This window comes from Rhopilema esculentum, chromosome 20 (assembly GCF_057945365.1).
Source record: "Rhopilema esculentum isolate cy_ngs chromosome 20, ASM5794536v1, whole genome shotgun sequence".
NCBI classification, from domain to species: Eukaryota; Metazoa; Cnidaria; class Scyphozoa; order Rhizostomeae; family Rhizostomatidae; genus Rhopilema; species Rhopilema esculentum.
In genome coordinates this window covers 11,643,732-11,666,505 of record NC_142834.1, presented here as the reverse complement: position 1 = coordinate 11,666,505, position 22,774 = coordinate 11,643,732, and the positions used below count along the sequence as shown (strand labels likewise).

At 36.6% G+C, this 22,774-nt stretch overlaps 1 protein-coding gene across 1 annotated transcript; it reads right to left on the bottom strand.

Annotated features, from left to right (window-relative positions):
- Window positions 1-982: 982 nt before the first annotated feature.
- LOC135687286 (protein Wnt-11b-2) lies at window positions 983-15,704 on the bottom strand. The gene is made up of 4 exons (XM_065203811.2): window positions 15,231-15,704; window positions 8,385-8,608; window positions 3,644-3,936; window positions 983-2,458 (listed from the first exon to the last, which is right to left on the bottom strand). The coding sequence occupies exons 1-4, from the start codon at window positions 15,311-15,313 to the stop codon at window positions 2,000-2,002; spliced, it is 1,059 nt and encodes a 352-aa protein (XP_065059883.1). The 5' UTR covers window positions 15,314-15,704; the 3' UTR covers window positions 983-1,999.
- Between the last annotated feature and the right edge of the window lie 7,070 nt (window positions 15,705-22,774).

The window sequence follows — 22,774 nt, the reverse complement described above, 5'->3', positions numbered from 1 at the left end:
ATTATCAGCATAAATTTAAAATGGTTGCTTTTTATGGTCAGATGAACGTTGTGGACTTACCATCTGCTGGACCATTTTTTGATGCAGTTTGATGTAAAGACTATGAGATTGACTTGTTGGAGTATTTGGAAAGTTTGATAATCACGACTGGCTACACTCTTTTTTTATAAGAACCAGTAAATTTAAGTTCAGGCTGACTGTTCTTAATTTTTTTCGAAAATCTGAGGCTGGATTGTTCTTAATTTGTTCTTAAATTAAGAGGGTGTAAGCAGTGCTCTTGCTAGCTTTTTCGCTCTAAGGTGTTCAGGCATCATTTGCCAACAATGTGAGTGAGACAGCCTTAATTTGCTGACAAATTTGAATATTCAACGAAAAAGCACCCACACATGGCTAAAAACCCTCGATTTTGAGAAAAAACGTTGTTCAAAATTGCATTTTGCAGAAGCTCAGCCTCAGCTTGTTCTTAATTTGTTCTTAACTTTTGACCAGTTTTGAGGCTCGTGTTCTTATAAAATTGTTCTTATATAAAAAGAAGAGTGTATAGTATATATCGCTTAAAAGAGAAGTATTTTTCCTCAAAGTTGTAAAACCCTCCAGAGGTTTGTTATCGATAGTAAACCGTTTGATATACTGACACACTGTCTGTCTCGAAATTCATTGTAAAAAAAACTTCGTGAAGTAGAGCGATCTCTGACCTTAAAAAAAACTGTTTTTCAAATCAATTTCTACCGTGACGCGCACAGTGTCTGAATTTTTTAAACGGTTTCAAAACTTGATTATTATCTAAGTCAATATTAAAATTTACGTTTGTTTTCTCGTACGTCAAACCTTTAGCAATGTAACAGTCGTTTGTCCCAAATATTAAGGCATTGTTACTAATAAACCAGGAAGTCTCATCGTGATTACCTGGAGGAGACGTATTAAAAATGGTTGATTACCTTCATAGCAACACCCATAGAAAATAAAAAAGATAGACAAGATATTCCAAGTCGATTCGTTTCATTTCGTCGTTATCACACATTATCACAAGTATCGAGGACCTGTGTAAGCTTTAATTTTACTAGGAAATCAAATGCATACTTTAGAGAGTATTCGTCTAGAAAAGTAAATGTCTTCTACTCAAGGGACCCGATGGCTTATGAAAATCATAAAGAGCATTACGGAAGAACATTAAAGAGCAAAAGAAATTCCTAAAATAAATTTGAGAACTGGGGAACAAGGTTACCCTGGGACCACTATTAGGAAATTATATCCATTGTTGAAACAGTATAAAGAATAAATAACCAGTGAAAAATGGTGCTCAACATTTTTGATAAGATTTTTAAGGGTAAATAGTATTACAAGTTGCTATCGTAATATCAATTTTAATTATTTCTAGCAACTTCTTGAAGGTTTTAATTTCCAGAATAATTGTAACATGAGTTTCAGAAGAATTATATAAAGATATGACAGATGTAAAACCACAGACTGGTGAATTATTAAAGAATTAAAAGTGAATGGAACATTCTAGAAAATTCTTTGTGCTTAAAACAACATTTAAGTAATTTGAAATAATCGTGACTGGAAAAAAAGAAAATGGCCTAGTTTTCATTGAAATCAAAAGTACTTCTATATGGTACATGGACAAATTCTTATTTTGAGATAAATATAATACCCCTTGCTACTTGTGTACTTCGGAACTCTCCTTATGTACATTTATGCAGCAACGAATGCAATTTGCCTTTTACTTCAATAGCTTAGTCATTATTTACGTTTATAGCAAATAGGCATTTTTACATTAAGCATATCACCATACTGCCTATGTCCATGGTGCAAATTTCCATTTATACTGCAGAGATTTTCATGGACTAACAGTTTGTTTTTTCCTCGACAATAAATTGAAGAGCGACATGCAGAAGCAAGGCAGATCAAGTATGCCACAATAATACCACCTTTAAGGTGGTTTTGGCGCGTTGAAGGTGATCGCCCCAAAAGACACGAATAAGATTTCGACGGTCTTCTATTTGCATATGTATTCGTCATATGATCGACTGCACTCTTTACACTTGACATAACAGCACCAAACATATTTGCAGCGACATCTCTCGACCACTGCAGTGCGCTGTACCTTAACACCCCTACCACAACAAAGTACTTCGCAGCTATTGTACCCGGTGGCTGTGTGATTGCATGATCTTCCTTGAGTGCCACTAACACCCAGATCGCGGTTTGCAATGCAGTAATTAGGAGATTCATAGGCGTATATCAGTTGATTTCGATTGATATCAGTTCCCAGCCATTTTGATACAAAACGACGTTTCAAGTTGTCGTAAACGACCATTGCTGCATTGTCGTACAGTTTTCTCAACTTCAATGCAATGTTGGTCATGAATGGTATTCTTTTCCAGCAACTTTTTACTGCGCAGTTTCCAGACACGCCATGGCAGCGGCAATGTATGTTGTCGGGGCTGATCAGAGCCTACAAAGAAGAAATTTGTGGTGCTTATATTTTAACATACAATACCTTTTTCAGATTGTCCCATTTTACACAGGCGTAGGTCTAGCTAAATCGAGCTAATGGATTGGTATTGGGTCTCATAAGCTATCTTAATGCAAAATATTTCTACCTCAAGTTTTGGCGAAATGGTGCAACATTAGTGCAACGTAGGTTGAACGGATTTGCACGCAGCATTTCGATTGTGGCCAAATATAACATCTCGTACAACCTTTATCTGCTTATTTGAAAACGGAGTGGGCTTCTCTAATTTAAGATCTTATCCCTTGTATTCTAGTCTTTTTTACCTTAAGCGGGTATAAACTGCTCGAACAAATGACAGAAGAAAGAAAACCAAGCACAAAGTTCAGCTGGATTATTTGACATGGAGAGAGCTGGTTATACATCCGTGGATGTAGCAAATGTTGCAAGACCACGCAAAACGATGCAACATTTTTGAAACGTTGCCATAATCTTGACTGCTTTCAGCTTTACGCTCGGTGCAACACATGTTGTACAGTGCCTATGGGAGGTCCAGCAATGCAACATTGCCTTTGCAACAATAGCCGAGTTTTGAAGCAAACGGTGTTTCGATTTCAAACAGGTCTAAAATTCAAAGATGGCATGGATTGTTTTCTTATACGTGCAGGGTGAGCCATCAAAACCATAATGTACCATGGCATGTCCCTTGTGTACCTTGAAGGCTCTCCAATTGAGAGAAATTGTACTTGCTAGCAAGATTTAAAGCACTTTGCATATTTTGTCAAAATATGTAAAGATAATTGACAATGCCAAGAAATGTTTTTGACAGATAGGCCTCGATCTATATACCTTCCGTTTGTAAATTGATATCTGTTTTCTATCGTTATCAATAAGTAAAGATACGTTTCAAACGGTTTTTTAGCACCAGACATAATTTGGTGTGGCGAACACGACATAGAATGCCTATTCTTTATGTTATCGAAATTGACTTTGTACACACACATGCTTGAATGTACAATTATGCTTTAAAACTGACGAATTGTATTTTAGTTCGAGCAATTTCACTTTTTTACTTATTATTTTTGCAATGTTTATCAATTACATGTTAATAAGCTCAAGAAGGCCTACCAAATAGCATATTACCTAATAGTTTAAGAGTTTTAATGGATTTGCTGAAAGCGAGGTTACCTCTCTTCCAATCCTGCTATTGTGTTGCTTGAGTTCACTTGATATATGCTTTGCATTCTTCTTTTTCTTCTTAAACCCAGCATCGGCAAATCGTTGAGCGAATCTGATGCCAATTGATAAGAAATTTGTGCAGCTGCTGAATCGAAGATCGTTTATACTTTTACCCTCGGGAAGATACGCGGGTTTCTTCGCACATGAACAGCCAGCAACCTTGCCATCCATGCAAGCTTTTGCAACAGAATGTGCTAATGATGCAGAGAAAAGTGCATGCGCGAATGCAGACTCTTTTGTATCTGTTGAAAGTTGATATGGAATAGCATTAAAATCTAAACCGCGTTTTGCTAATAAGTAAAGTTTTAAGTAGTTGGTGTTGTTTGACAGTCTTCTGAAAGCGAAAAGAATCGGCGGTAGGTGTTATTGTTATATACAAAAACAAAGAAAGATCAACTACGTTTTGCCATTATACTGAAATGAAAATCAGCGTCGGACTATATTTTTGATTATCTATCGCGTTAAGAAACTTTTCAGACTGATTCTCAAACTGCTGAGATAGTGACGTAAGAACCTTTCAAGGCTAAGTGTTTTGAAAGCTCCATTGCAGTAAACTATATCTAATTTGCACCAAAGAAAATTGGTCTGGACTTACAAAATATGTTTAAATTAAATACTAACGAAACGAATAACTAGAAATCACACGCAAATCTTCCTTTAGTGACATGATTTTAAAATATATCTTAAAACTCCGCCCTTACTTTGCAGGTTTATCTCAGTTTTTAAAGCGATAAAAGGAAAACTTCATGTGTTTTTCCATATATTTAATATTGTATGAGTTGCTCTATCTTATTATGACATTCCAGTTCGGGGAACAGCCGTCATAAGGTGCCTTTCTAAAACGAATCATAATTCTCATGAAAATGACTCGAGACTAGTTGATTTTTTGAAAGATTGTCAGAGATATGAAAACGTGCAAGGGCACGTGATCACAAGAAGGTAATCTATATCTTTGAAATGAATATTTTTGAATAAAAATAAATTTGTGACTCTGACTCGTTGTCTACAGAGATCAAGACGGGTCATTCAATCTAATTACTGCTGTGTGCAAAGAAGAAGAATGGGAGTCCTTGCATGTTCAGTATTATCGTCCTCTCGTGAGTGGCAAGGGTCGCGCAGATGAGCTTGTTTGAGGTGTTAGTACTAACCAACTCACTTCACAATAAACACCCCCTCTCATTTCTTTGATCTCAAGTGAAATCATCATGTTATTGCCAATGACCTAGGAACGTCAAAATATCAACTGCAGCATTGTCGCATTGATTTGCTGCATAAAAAGGTATCAGCTTCGAATCTAATCAATTAATTTTTGCTAAACGAACACAAAAGGAAGGAAAAAGCAAGAAATCTATAACAAAATTCCCACAGATTTCGATAGTATATTCTCGCATTGTGACCCTAAGAATTTTCAAGAGTGTAACATCTCTGGGGAGTGCAGGGGCCAGTACCCCAATAATGCTGTAAGATTTAATTTCGCCAACCACTTTGCCATCTGGCTAGATCATTATACTTCTCAAATAAAAATGTACCCTCAATTTCCCTGCTTAGCTAGTTGCTAGAGGTCTAAATAAGAAAAATAAGATGAATGCATTGCCATATGTTTCAACATTTCAGGCCTGATGAGATCATTTTGTAAATGTCGGTGACAACAACAAAAGAGTTCAGAAATAAAGAATTACTTTTCCTAATTGCTAACAAAATTTATCTTATGTTCTCCTTGATAAAATTTTCGCATCATTTGATATCTTTTAAGCTATTTGAAGGTACCATTTCTAAAGTTGAGAGCATTGAAAAAAATGGCTTCGAGGGCCTAAAAGGCGAAAACAGCAATTCTGGGTCTACGACTAAAGAGGATGAAGTGTCAAACAAAGAAGCATAGACTGTATTCTTGATTATGGGCAAAGCTGGCGGCAATGAAATTTGCCTACAAAGGCCAAATAATTGAATCAGAAATTGTATTAACTCTGCGAAAAATCAATTAAGTGACTTGGGTAAAGCTGTAACAATAGGGAATGAGCTCTGTATTAACTTCATATGTCATATTTGTGATTCATATTAATCTTCATTACTTTATCTTCGATTCACAAACCGATAATCCAGTTTATGATTTGTCCACAGATTTGCTCGATCATATCAGAAATTCTTTAGCATTGAGTAGTATGTGGTACTTCTACATGTTCTATCATACTATGACGTAATGCGTGACAGTGGACTTTTCGTATCATGGTTGTCGAGAAATCTACTGAGATTTGTAATGTGGATTCGAGTGGGCCCTTATTAGAAAACAGATCGTGTTGTACACGAGAAACGAAGATGATGCTTTTGCCCTGAATGTGTAATTAACCCTCCTTATATCTAAAGAAAATCAACAAAATGCTTCTCCAGTTTTTAAGATATTTTAAAAGGATTCAATTCCTCTATCAGGTTTTATCAATGATAATTATAAAAACAGGGAGATAAAAACTTATATAAATTAAAGATGGAAAGGTATACAAAATTCTCCTATACTCTGTCGCTAGAGAGGCGAAGCAATTATTACACTTGAACCAAACACTACGCTTAAACCACTTAGATTATATCTTTTCTAAACAGAAATGGCGAAAACCTGTGACGTGGTTGGTGAAGTTTCATTTCCAATACTCAAATTTGTGGTTAATAAACTGCCTCATCTTCTCAACGTACTTTTACGACTAAAGTATGAATGCTCACACTATAACACCTATTTTTGTCTTAAGGATTAAGAACAAGACAAATGAAAATGGCAAACAAGTTTGACGAATTCAAGAACTGAAACGAATTCAAGTTACTAACGGCGAACCTATTTTCAACGATTTATTTTTGGAAAGCAAATTGCAGCTTCCTTTTGAGCAATATAAACACAACTGTCGTATTCCACAACAAAGTGATAGTTGTATCATATAGTCTAATATCATAGGCCTAGTATGTTTGGGTTATGTCCCAGTTTGTCCCAAGTATTTCCATTGCTGGCGAAACTGGCAAACAACGGAAAAATAATCTGTAACTAAACGTTCCCCAAAACACGTCTTTCCAAAAATTGCTACAGCAAACCTCTGAGATGGATCTGAACCAAGCAAAAGTCACCACCTCCTTTGGTATCCTTTTCAGCCACCAAGCCACAGTCCGAAATTAAGGCTCAGTTTGTTTGCACCGGGATTATGCTCATGTACAAAAATGTGACTTCTGTTTTGTTAATTAAGTTTTAATGCTTTTTAATTCATTTCATTTATACGTTGTGGATAATATGACAAAGATTTAGATACATATGACCTCGGATGCAACAATTAGATTTATTACCTCTGGCTGTATTCATTGAAGGTAACTTATCCTCATGTAATTGTGGTTGTCGCCTTTAGAATCCATGTTAGCTAGTATTGTGGACTAGAATTTTCCCTATTTATGAAAATAGATCCTTTATGTTCTCAGCAGATCAAAGAAACGGTTTGGAGCTATTACTGTGACCTCCATCATAATAAAAAAGTCCTTGAAGGGTTATTTCAGTGGACAGTTATCAAATAGGCAGGAAGTTTTCGAAATATTAAAAATGCAATGGGAATAGAAGATGCAAATAACATCTAAATCTGAAGTGAATCATCATATCTTTTCAAAAATGAATCATCCTTAACTCCGTTTCTGTAAACATTCAAAAATTGGAAACATTGAGTTATAACCTCTGGTCGCTTAAACATATGTTTGTCACTTGATTAAAACTAAGAGACAGACGAAGGTATTGTTTATATCCGAACACAGACAAACTCAAGCAACAATTTACAGGTAGCCATTGAACAGTGTTTGACATGGGGTATCAGGAATCTAGACATCACCTTTGCCATTAGACGATATTTAGAATCTCTAGGTGATATTTCTTGGTGTTGGCATAAGCGTGCTTTGAGACAAAAAGAATTTGTTCTCCACCAGACGTAATAAAGTAAATCAAACAAATTATTTGGACTAACAACAGTCCATCAAGTCTCTTAGTCACCCCTTGACGGCAACTTGCATGGTCGAGGTGAACGGAGTGTTTGTTATACAACTGTCATATCTGAATCGTCGTTTGCTAATCTTTACACCAGGAATCTTCCTGCCTCGGCAAGACGGGATTTTCAACTCAGTACTGAATTAAGATTCATGACCATTTGGTTCTGTTGTCTTAATGAGAGTTTGTTTCGCCCGTGATGTTGCCACACCGCTCTCCAAAGTTTTTAGAGCGTATTTCTTCTAACACCGTTTTTCTAGGTATCCATGAATATTGTCGGACGTACCATCCCAACTGACAAAAATTTGCCAAGATAACGAGAAGGAAAATCTACATTTATGGCGTGAGTTAGAATGAACCTTTATGAGGAACACACAAAGGGGGCACGAATGTCCTGTAAATAGTACATAAGACGATATACCAACAAAACACATCGTAAACAATGACTCTGCTGAATATTCCAAACATTGGTTCACTGCTTCATGCTTTAATTAAGGGGATTTCCTTAGAGGTAATACCAAAAAGCTCAAAGAGTGGGTACAGGCATCAATTCCTAGCCTCAGATCCTAGTGACAATTATACGTTGTTGTCACTTTCCCTTAAAAATGTGATAAACTTGTCACAACTTGCACCCTCACTGAAGCTTCAGTTTAAAGAGGCAAGCCTCAAGTCCATTTTAAGAAAAACTATGCTTACCTTCTCTTAAATCAACACCATGATGGTCTCTGTCAATGGTCGTGCAGTCCCATCTTCTAAATCTAAATACATCTTTGCAATAATACTTCGTTTTTGCCATTGCCAGTGGGAAAAAGGCCATTTCTGTCAAGTGTTTTCTGCAGAAACGAGCCAATCTTCCATTCAGATTTTCTTTAGTGCAATCTGACCTCTTCCATGCATAATCTTCCGCAACATTGAGTGATCTGCAAGAATTTACAAAAAAGAAAACTAATTTTCATGAAACAATAATTTGTACCGATTGTAGATAACAACTATTTGTAAATTCTATTGAATTTCACTTCTTGGGTTGCTTAATGGAACATATTGGAAATTTAGTTTTAAGAAAATCTTCCAATGACCATATATATATACACGTAATACTTCTTATAAGCAACATTTCGAGTACATTTTCTCTAAATTAATATTTCAACCTGCTATTTTTCGAATCTCATTTCTCAATAAAGAATCGAATTGATGCTGTATCTACTCGTTAAGCCTTTTGGTATAACCTCGAAAATATCATATTTTGGTGTCGAAAATGGAACAAAAAATTCAACTCAAGAGCAAAAACAGCGTTTGTGGTAAATCAAGAAATTTAATTAAAAGGTAAAATAAAATATTCAACTGGTAGCATGTTTTGGTGGCATTAAGAAGCATACAGGAGAAGAAAGCAGCAAACGGTAGCAGCTCTTTGGTTTTAGGTTCCAGCACCTTTATGCAGCTGCTGAGAAAAGTTGGGTATTGGTTCCCGAAAACCTGAACCTACTATGCAAACAGAACACTGAAAACACTCAAGGGTCACCGAGAGCAACGTCGGATCTTGCGAGCCTGTGACCAAGATTCCAAAGTAGGTTACAAATTATCTGATAAACTGCATTGAAATAAAAAAAATAGAATTATTTAAGTTATCGTAAGGATCTGCCGAGTGAGACAGTTGCGGATGTCATTCTTGTGGCCATCACATACTCAGTAGCAAAACTTGCGAAATACCAAACCGAATTTGCTTACTGAGCCTTTGGTTATTCAATAAATGCATTAGGTCTGAGGTCAATCTTGGGTCATTTGCAGCAAAAAAGAAGTTGCATGCGATTAAATAAGGAAGATGCCACGAAACACTGCGTCCTTTGGACTTGTGGCCTTCATATCAAGGATCGTTGAGGGATGTAAAATTGATGGCCTAAAAAGAGGCCCGCGGAGAGGTGGGTTGGAGGGGGGGGGGAGACTGCTCCAGGCTCCGAGTTGAGAAAGGCCCTAAAAAGTTATGTTTAAGTTCTTAATAATACCAGTGACAATAATAAAGTTATCATTTTAATTACGTCATCACTGGCCCTATCTTTCTTTTGACCCAGGCGTCAGAAAAGCTCTCTGCTGGTCTGTGGGTAGCTCCGACACAATACTCTTAATAAATAATGCTGGAAAAATGATTTTTTAAAGTATTCCTGTTTTTCCTATAACATTTACTTTTTGCTGCTAAAATGCAAAAATGAAGTTAAAATGTGTGAAGAATGTAGAAGAAACAAGAAAGCAAAACAACGTTATAACATAGTTTCCTATGTTTCTACTATCTCTGATTGGTTGATCAATCCCTGGGCTCGAAGCGCGTTCTACTTCAACTTTCCCGCCTTGCCTAGTCAAGACTTTGCAAGCACGAGGTTAGATGAAATGAATGGACATTTAGAAAGCGGGAAAGCCAATAAAACGAGACCAAACTAAGATGCCTATACATCACTACAACTGATCACTACAGGTCCAACTTCGTTGCTAGGGTCAGAACGAAAATTTGTCTTTGTTTCCCTGTGAGATACGTTTTAAAGATACGTTTGCAAACCCAAAGGGTGAAGTAAAGACAACAAGATATTAGGATGACATCATAGCGGCATGAATAAAGAAGGAGATCAGAGGTACAATATGCTGATACAGTGAATTTCAGGAAAGGCAAAGCGCTTCCCCTAATCCATTGGATTGAAAATCGTCAATGTATTAACCACGATATATAACGGATTTTACCTTAGGCAACTTTTGAATGAATGAATGGGATTTTCCAAGACAAGGAAAAAATTTGGATTTCGGATCTTCTCAATTCAATAACATCAATAAGCAAGTTAAAAGATTACATGAGATATAATCATTAGTTTGTCAATGCTAGCTAGATATTTGCCATTTGCTACGATGTGTTTGAAATATAGCTGACTTTGGGGCGACTAATTTGATCACTGATGCTTATGGAAAAAAGTCAATGAATGATATCACAACTTTATATCCACAGAATACAGTTCTCTTTTGTTCCCTTTCCTAATAGCAATCCAATGCTTATATAACCTCAATGGCAAATAGACAACGCAATTAAGATAGGTAAAAGATTCTATAAATGCAAATATATAATGTTTTCTAAAGAAGATCCATCGTGCCTGAAATACTTCTCTTCTCTCACATTTTGTTGGCTTTCACCTGGACCTCTGGATCCATACAAATCGTGACTTTGTTCCCTTATGCCTTTAGGTGGAATCAGTTCTCTTGCAATTTAGAATAGGTCAATACCAAGAAGGAATAAAGTCAGATCAATCAAAACACGAGTTGAATTTGATAAAGCATTAAAAAGTGAAGAATGGCACGAGGCAAAGAATACCAGCTGTTGGGTGATAGCCTCGAGTAGCTGTACGTAAATACGGAATCTTTACCGTGTGTTCCATTGATATGCAAGCATGTTTCAGGCTACTCTAATTATGATTTAAGCAAGAACATTGGCATTTATAAGACCATTTATAAGACGAGCACTGCTTGCACATAATGGATAAACGATGACGTCAATAGTTTCTGGTGATTAGACTAAACGTTTTTTCTGCCTAAGAGACCCTCCCTGAAACGGTTGGAGTGAAATCGTTGTACCTCAGGTTCCCAAAATGGCAGTTTCTCAATGGCCAATTATGATAGGTTCCCAAACCAATCGATGTTGAAGAGCCATCACATAGGAAAATTGTCTCTTTTCTTCCGTAATATATTACGAATGCCCGGTTTTTTGTGTTAAAGTGTTTTCATTGTCATTGCAGTAATTTTACCCCTCGAGAGAATATTCTGAACGAATAAGTATTATCCTTTATCAGCTACTTTCAAATTCAAAACCGAAAATTTAGTTATTGGTTTCCTTTATCGTTTCTCAAAGTCTAACAGCTCTGTTGATATCATAGATCAAGCAACAAAGAAAGTGCCTAAAATTTACCCATAAATCAAGAATTGTTTGCAGACCATGCTTGACAAATTGCCAAATCCTATCAGGTTTGCCAGACGCATACAACGAAGATTAGCCAACTCATCTTCTAATTGTTAGCAAGACAGCATGACTAAGATGGGCATGTTCCTAGAATTGTATGGAAAATGCAATAAATCCACGTTAAGTCCTTTAAAGGTACGCAAGCTCTATTAAATAAGGATATTAGCAGAGCTATCTATATAGCAGAGGTGCCGTCCTAAAATGTTAGGAAGGGGGGCTGTGCTGTAGGTAATTTCTAGAAGCCATACCTAGAACCGCATCTAAACCACACCCAATCATCCAAGATTTTATATGAAATCATTCAAGATTTTCACGGACATAAAAAGATGGATAGGAAACTGCTTATTGACGGGAAGTCATAATAATGACCGCGCACCAGTCTGAAAGTGAGGGGGCTGAACAAGCGTGACCAAAAATTTTGTAGGCCACACCCTTTAAAACGTTGGAAAACACCCTTTTAGAAGATACTGACTCTTCTCCGCTTATTATTAAAAACAGACCGATTTCAGAGAAGATATCAATTACTATATAAAAATAAAATTAGCTTGCGGACAATTTAAGCACCAAGCTAACAAAGTTAGAAAATACAGCATATCATTATACAGAACACAAAGAAAATGAACGAAAAAGGGTTCCCAGTCAAGAAGTCAAGAATCTACTTTGATCTTGACACACTTTCTTAAAAGTTTTTAACCAATTATTGCACAAAGGTAGAGGGCTATAGCTCCTACTAGCCCAATGGCTGCGCGGCTCCTGCACTAGATCCCCGTTATTATGCAGTCCAGATACCTCAATGTTCAAAATTCAACCAATCCAAAGGAAAAGGTATTACTGCGAGTTGTATAACAGACATAAGACAGATTTTATGAAGTGCAGATTACAGTCAAACTCTTGCAACGGTGTAGACATCATCTACATCCCACTGGCACCCCAGGCAGTTGAGATATTACAGAGGAAAGTATTTCACCAAATGTAATTTGTAGTAATTTGCAGCGAGCCGTAGCTTTGATAACCCTATTCCAATGTTTATATCTTCCGCTCTTCGAATTCCGTTGTGAGAACGAGGAGCTTTTCGTCATCTTAGGGGTGTTTTATCGTCACATTTTTAAGCTTGTAGGCAATTGAAAGGTGTCTCACCACCTTATGTTGGTAAATGGAACCTGGACACCACTCTTGAGCACAATAGCCAGCGATTGCCAAGAGGTTAAATAATTCTTAAGAAAAATGAGCAGACCCAAAAGTCACCAGAACCAGAGGACAACTGTAGGTAGAGGAACGTGACTGGAGTATGGCCTCTAGGCTCAAGACGTTATAACTTAAGCGTTGGTTCGTTTGGTCATTGACAAGGACCAACGACTGAAGGACTGGCTAGCATATTCTGCAGTAATGCAAGCCAAAAGAAGCTCGAGAAAGTAAACGAAAGGGCCCTACGATTAGCCCTCTCAGACTACACTTCATCGTATTCTAAACTTCTATTCAAGGCTAAATCTACTACAATTCATATTCACTCCATTCGGCTGCTAGCACTAGAAATTTACAAAACTCTGCACAACTTGAATCCAGCCTTTATGAAAGACTACTTTCTTCCAAAAGCCAATAGCGATAATCTTCGAAAAATGGATACTCTATCTGTTCCAAAGGTTAAAACTACAAGTTATTGTATAAAATCTTTTAGCTTTTTGGGTCCAAAGATTTGGAATTCTCTTCCAAATGAAATAAAATCATCAAAAAATGCAAGTCAATTCAAAGTTCTTATGAAAGATTGGTATTTCGAAAATCAATGCGCCAGTAACGCTTGCAGTTAATGACTTCCATAATGCAATATCTTAAATTGCTTCATGTTAGTGTTTATTAGTGTTCACACTATTATCAAACTAACAGTAAAAAGGTATTATTGTTAATATTATCATGGGTACCATCCCTTCAACTTGATTTGCAGAATGAAAGTTTTTAGTTACCGAAACTCTTTCAACAGTGCTCAATATTCAAAATTGAATAATTCCTTGTCCGTTAAGCCAACATCAAGTTGACGAGGAAATTTGCTCTCTATCGATATCCTTACTTTCCTTATTCCAAAAGTAAAAAGAGCTGGAAAAATCCTTCTGGTTGAAACTCTATATTCTTTTTTTTCAATAATCCTAATGTAGGGTTGGCTATCAAAACACTCTAGACTAAAGGATAGTAAAAACACAGACCTTATCCTCATCTTGTTGATCCATCTCTTGACAAGGTCTTTCTTGAGAAGATAGTTATAAATATTGTTTCTACTGATAGTTTTAATCCTTTGATGGCTAAATTGTCTTCAAAACTTTGACTTGCACATAGATACCACCGTATAATTTCCATATAAGGTGGCACAAGATTTGAAATGAAGATATCTTGATAAAGAGGGTCCTTATTATTCGCAAAATGCTTTTGGTGCATTTAGATCTCAACAATTGACAAGAAAACGCACCAAGAAGGGCCTCCTGATACAGAATCTCGACTCCTAAATACACGTTTTTGGTTTTCGACAGCTTAAAGTATCTCTCCCAAATGAAGAAAATTTCCTTTTCTAAAACCCTTTTGTTGCTTTTCCATAAAAACTTTTGTCTGCTTTAAAAGCTGCCGAGCTCTTCAATGAAGATTCCCAACGGGGACTCGAGTGATCTCTGATCTTACACTTGTTGGACATGAGGCATATGGTATTTTTTTATTTGTACTTGCCGAGATAAGGGCTTATCACCTTAGGGACATGGGGACATGGCAAGCTTTGGATGTCTCTGTCACCAACGAAATACTCTTGTCTCAAAAAGATGTTGATAATCACACAAAATTAAAGGGTGCGGAGGCCTGCTGGCTAGTGGTTATGAACTCTATCAGTTCAAACCGCTGTGTCAAAGACAAGAATCTGATGTAAACAACCTGCAAACCATATACACACATGAGCGCTGACTTGCAGCCACTTAAGGTGAAAGCTTGGAAGAATTTGCAAAACCATTACTGGTGTAAGACAAATGATTTGGCCAATAAAATCACAATCAATTAGAGGATTATCCCCTCATTTTATATGCTGGTTTTGCCTCGGTGACATTCTGTTAAATTTCAATGATGTTTAAGTGTAAGTTGACCAAAACCAAAAGGTCTAACAAACGCAAAGCTGTTTTTGTCATTAAAATCCTCAGCTCAGCAAGATTGTTTAGTTTATTCACAAGTTTCACGCTGATCGCATGGGAAAACTAAATATTGATCTTCGTCATCTTGGGCAAAATCGAAAAGCAATATTGCTTATGCTAAAAACAGTTAAGGCATAACTTGCTTAAAATCTCTGTATGTAATCAGGGATAAGAAGTATATTAGCCCCATTTTTAGAAACATTAAATTTAACATGTCAAATACATACAGGTCTTCAGTTGCAAATGTTGAATAGGTTATATTTGGATTGGACTTGGAAATCGAAACAAATTTCCACAACAAAGCGTTTTCAGATGCATGAATCTAACAAATTTCCATAAATAATGCGTAATACTGAAATGAGTAATTTAAGAATAGAATAAGGCAAAAAAATATCGACTTACAGCCACTTGATCGTGTAAACATCACTAATGAAAATCACCCAAGAAACGAAGATAGCAAGAGCAGTATGCATCTTTATCCACATCAGGAATAAAACCTCTAGTTGTGATAAAACCTCCTTTATTGTTTAAAGCTCAAAGGGTACCAGTGGCTGACTCTTTGATTATCACAGCAGCTTGTGTACTTGACGTTGGCTAACAAGATTCCACAAGGAGATTACCACTGCAAATACAGAACAAAGCCAAGCGTAGACGTGTAATAAGCTGGACCACGCAATTATTCTCCAGCGATTCCCAGCTGTATTCGCCTCCGTTTCGTTATGTTTCAGACTGACTGGCGAGTTAAAACGCTGCATTTAACCAACTGTCTCACATCGGTGCAATTAATCAAGATGGACGTGTGTGCGGGTGATCATCTTTCATGCAGGGAAAGGAGCCTCTTTGAACTATCATGACCCTGCGACCGCCAAACTCATTGAAATTCAAGAGGCTGAAATTAGCTGAGATTCAGGTCTCCATGAATCCAGTCTAGTCTGTGGTTGTGCAGCAAATTAATGCGAAGGCGCTTTTCTCAATTTTGTGACATGTTCCACCTGGCAATTGGAGCGATTTGCGGTACATTTGCAGCATTTTGTTTCGTTGCTCCATTTCTTTTTTAACAAGTCTTTCCTCCTAGCAAAGAAAGCGTTGAAGCCAAGCTCTTTTGCAGCGATAACCTAGACAATACCCCAGAAAACACTACTATCAAAATTCAAGAAAGCAATCAGGTAAGGAGTCAAATATTCGTTAAGAAATATCATCATTGCTGATCGGGCAATTGCTTCCATACGAGTAGCTACTACTGGATGTTCAAAAGGACCCTGGAGTCCGCTGATGAGTTGAGCAAATATTCAAGCACTCCTACCCTCTCATACCCCCCCCCCTCTTATTTCAAATATCCAAAATTGTACTATCATCACCATTCTAAACGTTCTTACTTTTGCAACAGCCTGCTTGAATACCTTATCATTTCATCGATTTAACATCCTTTTTGCATAACTTTCACATTATTCTTCTTTCCATTGATGTACACTACATTTTTTCCTTTACTTTCTTTAATTTGGTAAACATACACTGCTAGCTATATTAAAGCTAATTAAAACCAACAAACATACATATACATACATATATATATACTTTTTTGATTAATCTAGACTGGGCTAATATCCTTAGCTGAAAATTTTGCTTCTAATGTGTCCTTTTATTTAAGTATACACTTTTTGAACTTTTCTCACACTTTTTGCACAAACTCACTTGCTAAAACGTTTTTAACACGATGCTAACAACACCTTTCTCAAAGAGATTAATTGGATCACTCTGTTACTTTTATTGTAATTACTCTAATTCCGTTTTGACAGCAATTCAATAATGTACTAACGCTTGATATAATTTATCCAGGCTTAACTTCAATGCTTGTTAAGATCTTGTTACAAGAGTCCTTCTACGTCAATCCCATGAGCTTATCTTGGTTTGGCATTACATCGTGTAGTCGTATTGGTTACCATGTTTGCAAAGTTTTAGGTACGTTTCTGAATGAAGCTATTTATATATTGAGTTAAAATTAGACTCAACATTTACAATGGGTGTTGAGTTTAAATTAAGCAATTAATGCACATATTCTGCTTTTCGTGTTTAGAAAATATAAAATGAAAAAATGATTATTTTGTCACTATTTTCATGGAACACAAGATATTCGGTAAACATTCACGAAATTTAACAGAACACGAAATTTTTCAATATTTAATTTGGACTTTTCACTTCCTAAGCCATTTTCATATATCTAAAACACTTTTGTTAAATAAGAGATGGATTACTCATATAAAAGGTCAAGTTGACTTTAAAGTTTTTACGATAATCTTTGTTGTTATTGGATTTTCGTTAAAAATGCTAAAAACCCATTATTTCGACTAATAGTATTTAACAGGCAGGGCTTAGTAAAGATTTTACAGCGACTGCTAAACAAGATTAAAGAGAATCAACTGATTAGTTTCAGGTTCGGTTTCAGTTTCATTTTTTAATTTTAAAATTCTGCTAAATATTTCATAAAAATTTTCAAAACAAGCTAGTGAAGTGAAAATAGATATAAATTCAAACAATGAGAATGATGTAAGAACATAGTAGACTTGCATGCTGGGAATTTCTTAAAGAGGGCCTTCTCAATAGATAAAGTAATCAAGGAGAGAGCACTCCCTTGTTTAGAAAAGATTCTATTTATAATAGAAGTCTATTTAGATATTGAGGAATAATGACAAATGGGCAAAAAATGAAGCAATTATATATATATAAATTACATTGATTATAAAGACAATCACTAGCAGTTGAACTAAATTCAAAGCTAACTCCCTCCTCCGTTTCCAGCGTTGCCAAAGTTCAACATTGATAACTAGAGGTGAAAATTTGACTTTGAAAACTTATTTAGAAACCCTCCTTGAGTAAATGTTGTAAATGGGGGGGGGGGGGGTGGGTGGTCATCTGCAGCACCCATAATCTTTTGAAGGGAAAAAGGTAATTTTGTAGCTTTCGAAAATTTTATAGCACGTATGATAGGTTGTTTTGTTAAATTTTATAGCACGTATGAGAGGTTGAAATCGTGTGTCTTTAAACTCGGTTGTCTCCTTGAACCTAACATAGTTTCAATGTTGATTTTTAAGAATGTTTACATTCATTTTTCTTTCATATGAACAAAAGCCTCTAAATTAATCAAAAATTGAGAATGATTAAGAACATGCAGAGGCCGAAGTATCGCAAAATACAAGTATGCAAGTACGTTGAAAGGGTATGTTTTTCGCAAAGGGTTTTTTAAAGGGCACTTTACACATCCAATGTTGCTCTGCAGTTAAACTTTTTTTCGTATCTATCTAGCTTGCAGCTTCATCTTATAAATTTAGAAGAAATTAAAGGCAATCTGTCTCGTTGTGGATTGGTTAACGAGAACAATAGCTGGAACAATAGCCTAAACACAATTCCAGCGCTCCGCCAATTTTTTTACAATGCGATAAATTAAAGGGGGACTGGAAACAATAAAAAATCCCTTTGTTCTTATAATCAATCAACGTCGTGACAGATTGCCTTTAAGAACAGCCTAACCTTAAAGTTTTGACAAAATTAAGTGCAGGTACCCTGAGCCTCAGTTTACTAGTTCTTATAAAAAAATTAACATACAAGATTAAAACATATATGGCAAAACAATGAAGCGGCAAAACGAATAAAAGCGTTCGACATTCCCTTTGGGTGTACCGGCTATTAAGAGAAGGCTGGCGGCACCATCGAGAGGCCAAAGGCTTGTGGCAAGTTCTAAAGGCAAATTGTCAAGTGCATGAAAAGACTTGTCTAACTGACGTCAAAATATTTGATGGTATAAAGAGCAAATAAGCATACTTAACTGACAACTAAATACCTTGCATGTCCTTTGCCATACCGACAAAGAATTCCACTTCGGGCCTCTTGACATGTTCCTATTCCTGTAAGTTCTAATTGACAAATAATTGGGTTCCAGAAAGGATTTCCAGGGGTCAGTTTCGTTTCTAAAGAACTGCTGTGACACATGTGGTGTTGTGGGAAAAATTGAAATTCTTGGAACATTTGCTACATGTTCATTGTTACACAAATTGGATACAAAATAAACCCTTTTAAAATCTCATTTCCTCGTCAATCTAACGAAGGGCGTGGTTTTATATTCTTCTGATTATAAAGATATTGGCAATTCAAACTCCCTAGGAGATTATTGAACTGCGAACTTATGCTCGATTTTGAATTTTGCCCATCGCCAATTGCCCATTGCCAGACTAAAAATAACATAAAAATTATCAGGAAAAGAACTGTCATTGTAAAGGATCTTTAAATGTTCTTTATAAAAACTTTTCATATGGTTTAGCTCCTTTCAGTTTAGGGCCGGCGCCACTGATTCTAAACTGGAGGGGGAGGAGCGCCTACACCGGGGGCCAGGAGGGGCAGCAGCCCCTCCTGCCCTCTTCGAAGAGGGCAGAGGGGGCCAGAGGGGGCCAGAGGGGGCCAGAGGGGGCCAGAGGGGGCCAGACGTGCCCTGAAATATAAGGAAATATTATAGAATCTTATCGATAATTGATGACCACTTTGACCACTCTCGTAATGTTAATTTCTGTTAGAAATTATTAGAAAGATTATAACGCCAGCAAAAAAAGCTAAAGGTTGAAAAGTTTGCCTGTGACAAGGTGGGCCACAAGAGGGAGAGCGGCAAAGATAATAAATGATAAACAAAAGACTTGTCCCCTCAGAAGTACTCCAGAAACCAAAGAAGAATAAATCGGTATTAAAACTTTGCGGACAATCAACATTTTACAACCAGCCCATTTATAACAGCCATGATTTTATAAATCCAAATATTGTGTATAGTGACAAAGCCATTTAATACCCATTTTATGTATGGATATTTTCGCCAACATTCTCTCTATGTTTAGAATAATTGATGGTAGAAAAACTCAGCTGCATGGTTGGCACATATCCATGTTAATGTTTTATGATTGGGCTGATCAGATCAATTTCGATTTTCGCACTGGCAAAAAAGCCACCGTTACGAAAAATGCTGCTTGAGAAAGTTGCTTGTCCAAATATATCAACATAGATCAAATAGATAAAACAAATAGAAAATAGATCAAAATAGATCAATAATACTAAAAAAACAATGATTTTCCAAGAGTCTGAAGGGCCTGGCCGAGAAAATTTGTTTTTGTTCACCCCAGTTTTTTCAAGCTTGCGACGCCACTGTATGAAACAAAAACTGAGTCAGTTTTCTTGTAGGAAGACTGCAAAGGACCAGATTTCATTGCGGGTACTGGACGACGGCAGCAATCAAAGGAAAGTCGTACTTTCGCCAGACTCAGGTAATCGCTTTGGTCGCACCCACTTGAATTCTTAATTTGTGGTATTTTGGTGAAAATTGGGTGGAAAAACTGCTAACACATTCTTCAACTGAAAACCAGTAGGGAACAACAAAGGTGGAGAGAGGAAATTTCAAACAGCTTGTGGCAATATAACGTAATGAACAGAAGCGTGCTATAGGTACAATTATCACACCCCAATTGCAGGGCAGAGATGCAGTGGGGGTAACCCGTCATAATTGGAGAAGAAAAAATCTTTAAATTACTGCTATTGCGTGTTGAGATATGCTTGAGACGGCCCCTTTGCGTGAGAAGGGGTTGGGTACTTATCACTGGTTGAAGTACAGTGAAATACCAGCTACCAAACATATGATTATCAAAGGTTATTGAATGTTGATACACTGCAGTTGTCGGTGCACTATACTATCCTGGCATGCTATCCTGGGTAAGGTATGCTATCCTGGGTACTTGATCCTCAAGAAAAAAACGATGAGGTATTATGGACTGATGCGGTGGCGGAGGAGTGGATGAAGGGGAAGGGAAGGGATGAGTGTTTTCAACCCCCACTTAAGTTCTAGGCACACATGAGAGAATCTCCTCAAGCGTGAGAAGCAAAAGAGTCAACAATATTATTTCCCCTGTCTGATACTATTCTTCTTCTTTTGTGTGAGCAATCTTTCCAAATTGAAACTACCGCATGCGTCTTGGTCTTCGATCTTAAGGAAGTTTTTCTTTTAGCCAGAAATAGCAAATTCAGTGAAAGGGCACAATGATGGTTGCTTATGGAAAATTATCTCGTGTACGCCTAGCAAAAGATGTCATCAACTAACTTTTTATCAACTTATTTGTTTATCGGTTTCATAAATCGTAAAAGGTTTTTAGAAACGAGATCAATAAAAACCAAACAGTAAACGAATCGTTCAGCCTTACACCTGTTGAACTAAAGACAATGTTAGAAGCTTCTATTCTATGCTGTATAAATGGTCCAGCAAGGAGCCGGATCGAAAGGACAGCCCGGCAGAGCCGTCATCGATCAAGGCTGTAGAGCATTGCAAACAGATTCTAATCGCAAGGCATAAGAAATAACTTCAGATTTTGGTTTTAAGTGCTCTAATTTGAGGTATCAGCTATTTTACCGCTGTCAGCGATAAATATTATTCTGGAAGCAACGCCCTTTGAGAAACAACGGGGAACCAACTTTGCACAACCACAAGCACTAACACATTGCAGCTGCACTTCAATTATTTCCGTTATTTCTATCACTTTTAAAAATTGTCGTGAGAAATATCGGTATCCCATTCCTAAATTTGAGATGAAAATATACCTAAGCCATATTCTGTTCGAAACTGGCCGAAAATGACGTCACGATTAGTCTTACGTGTGTCTCTATCTTATAGAATAATTAATCGCTTGTTAATACTGAAATACAAAGCATATGATGTTATATTGTTACTGAAAAAAACTGCAATGAATGTTCCTTGACTTATGAGTAATCTAACTTTCTTGACACCTATTTATGCATTGTTACATCAAGACGGATTGCATTGTTACATCCAGACTGCATTGCTACATCAAGACTGTATTGTTACATCAAGAATTCGAAGGTCAAATCACTCTTGAAAATGGCAAACTGCCTACGAGATTGCTGCGAAAACTAACGGAATTCCAGGGATTTTCAGATAAAAATAGAACTTCCAGAAATGATTACGAGATTTTCATGGAGTGATTCTAACCTCGAAGGTTACAACTTTTTCTTATATTCTCGAAGTAAAAAGCAAGTAAATGCCAAGTCAACAGTCTAATTTATTTGCTGACGTCAGATCACCTACAGCAAGTTCATTCTGAGCTAAATTTGGCGGGTGATCAATCGTCCCTTGTCCAGCAGCATAGCTGGAGTCACCTTCAAGTAATCTTGGAGATTGATCGGAGGTTTATCTGCGTCAATAAGCGGACTCGAATTAAGCGCCCGGTATCAATTTGTTTACAGTTTTTGATGCAATGTAAACCTAACATGACCAACACGTATTCCATGAACAAAATTTGACCGGCATCTTAATTAACTTCATCTACCATCGCAACATATGACTTGACATAGTTGATCCAATGATCAAGTCGCCTGTCTCAATGATATTCAATTCATAAAGCATATTTGTATCTTTATAAGCAGTTGCTAAGCAGGGGTCACGCAAGGATCTCTCATTGGACAACTAAGAAGTGGCTAGTAAACTCCCTTTTCTATCAAATGTATATAAATGTCTAAAATCACAGTAAAAATCAGAGAGTTAGGATCCCTACTTATATAGTCAAAATCACAATTAAAGTCATCTTTTGCTGTTACTCTGCCGACTCACTTGCATTTCGATTTACAAGCTAAGGCCATGGTTTTATTCCTGCCCTAAATCTGGGCAAGTACCCAAAACCTTAACAACCAAATTGGTAGAGCACCCACTGTCAAAACTCCTGCCTTGCTATGATACCCACAATATAAGTAAATAATCTGTCCTATGCAATCCTTGAAATTTCTTCATAATAGTTTTGATCAGTGTGCGCTCACTATTGTGAAAACTAAAATTAAATGATACAATACAATACAATACAATACAATACGATACAATACAATACAATACAAAACAATAAAAAGTAGGTTACATA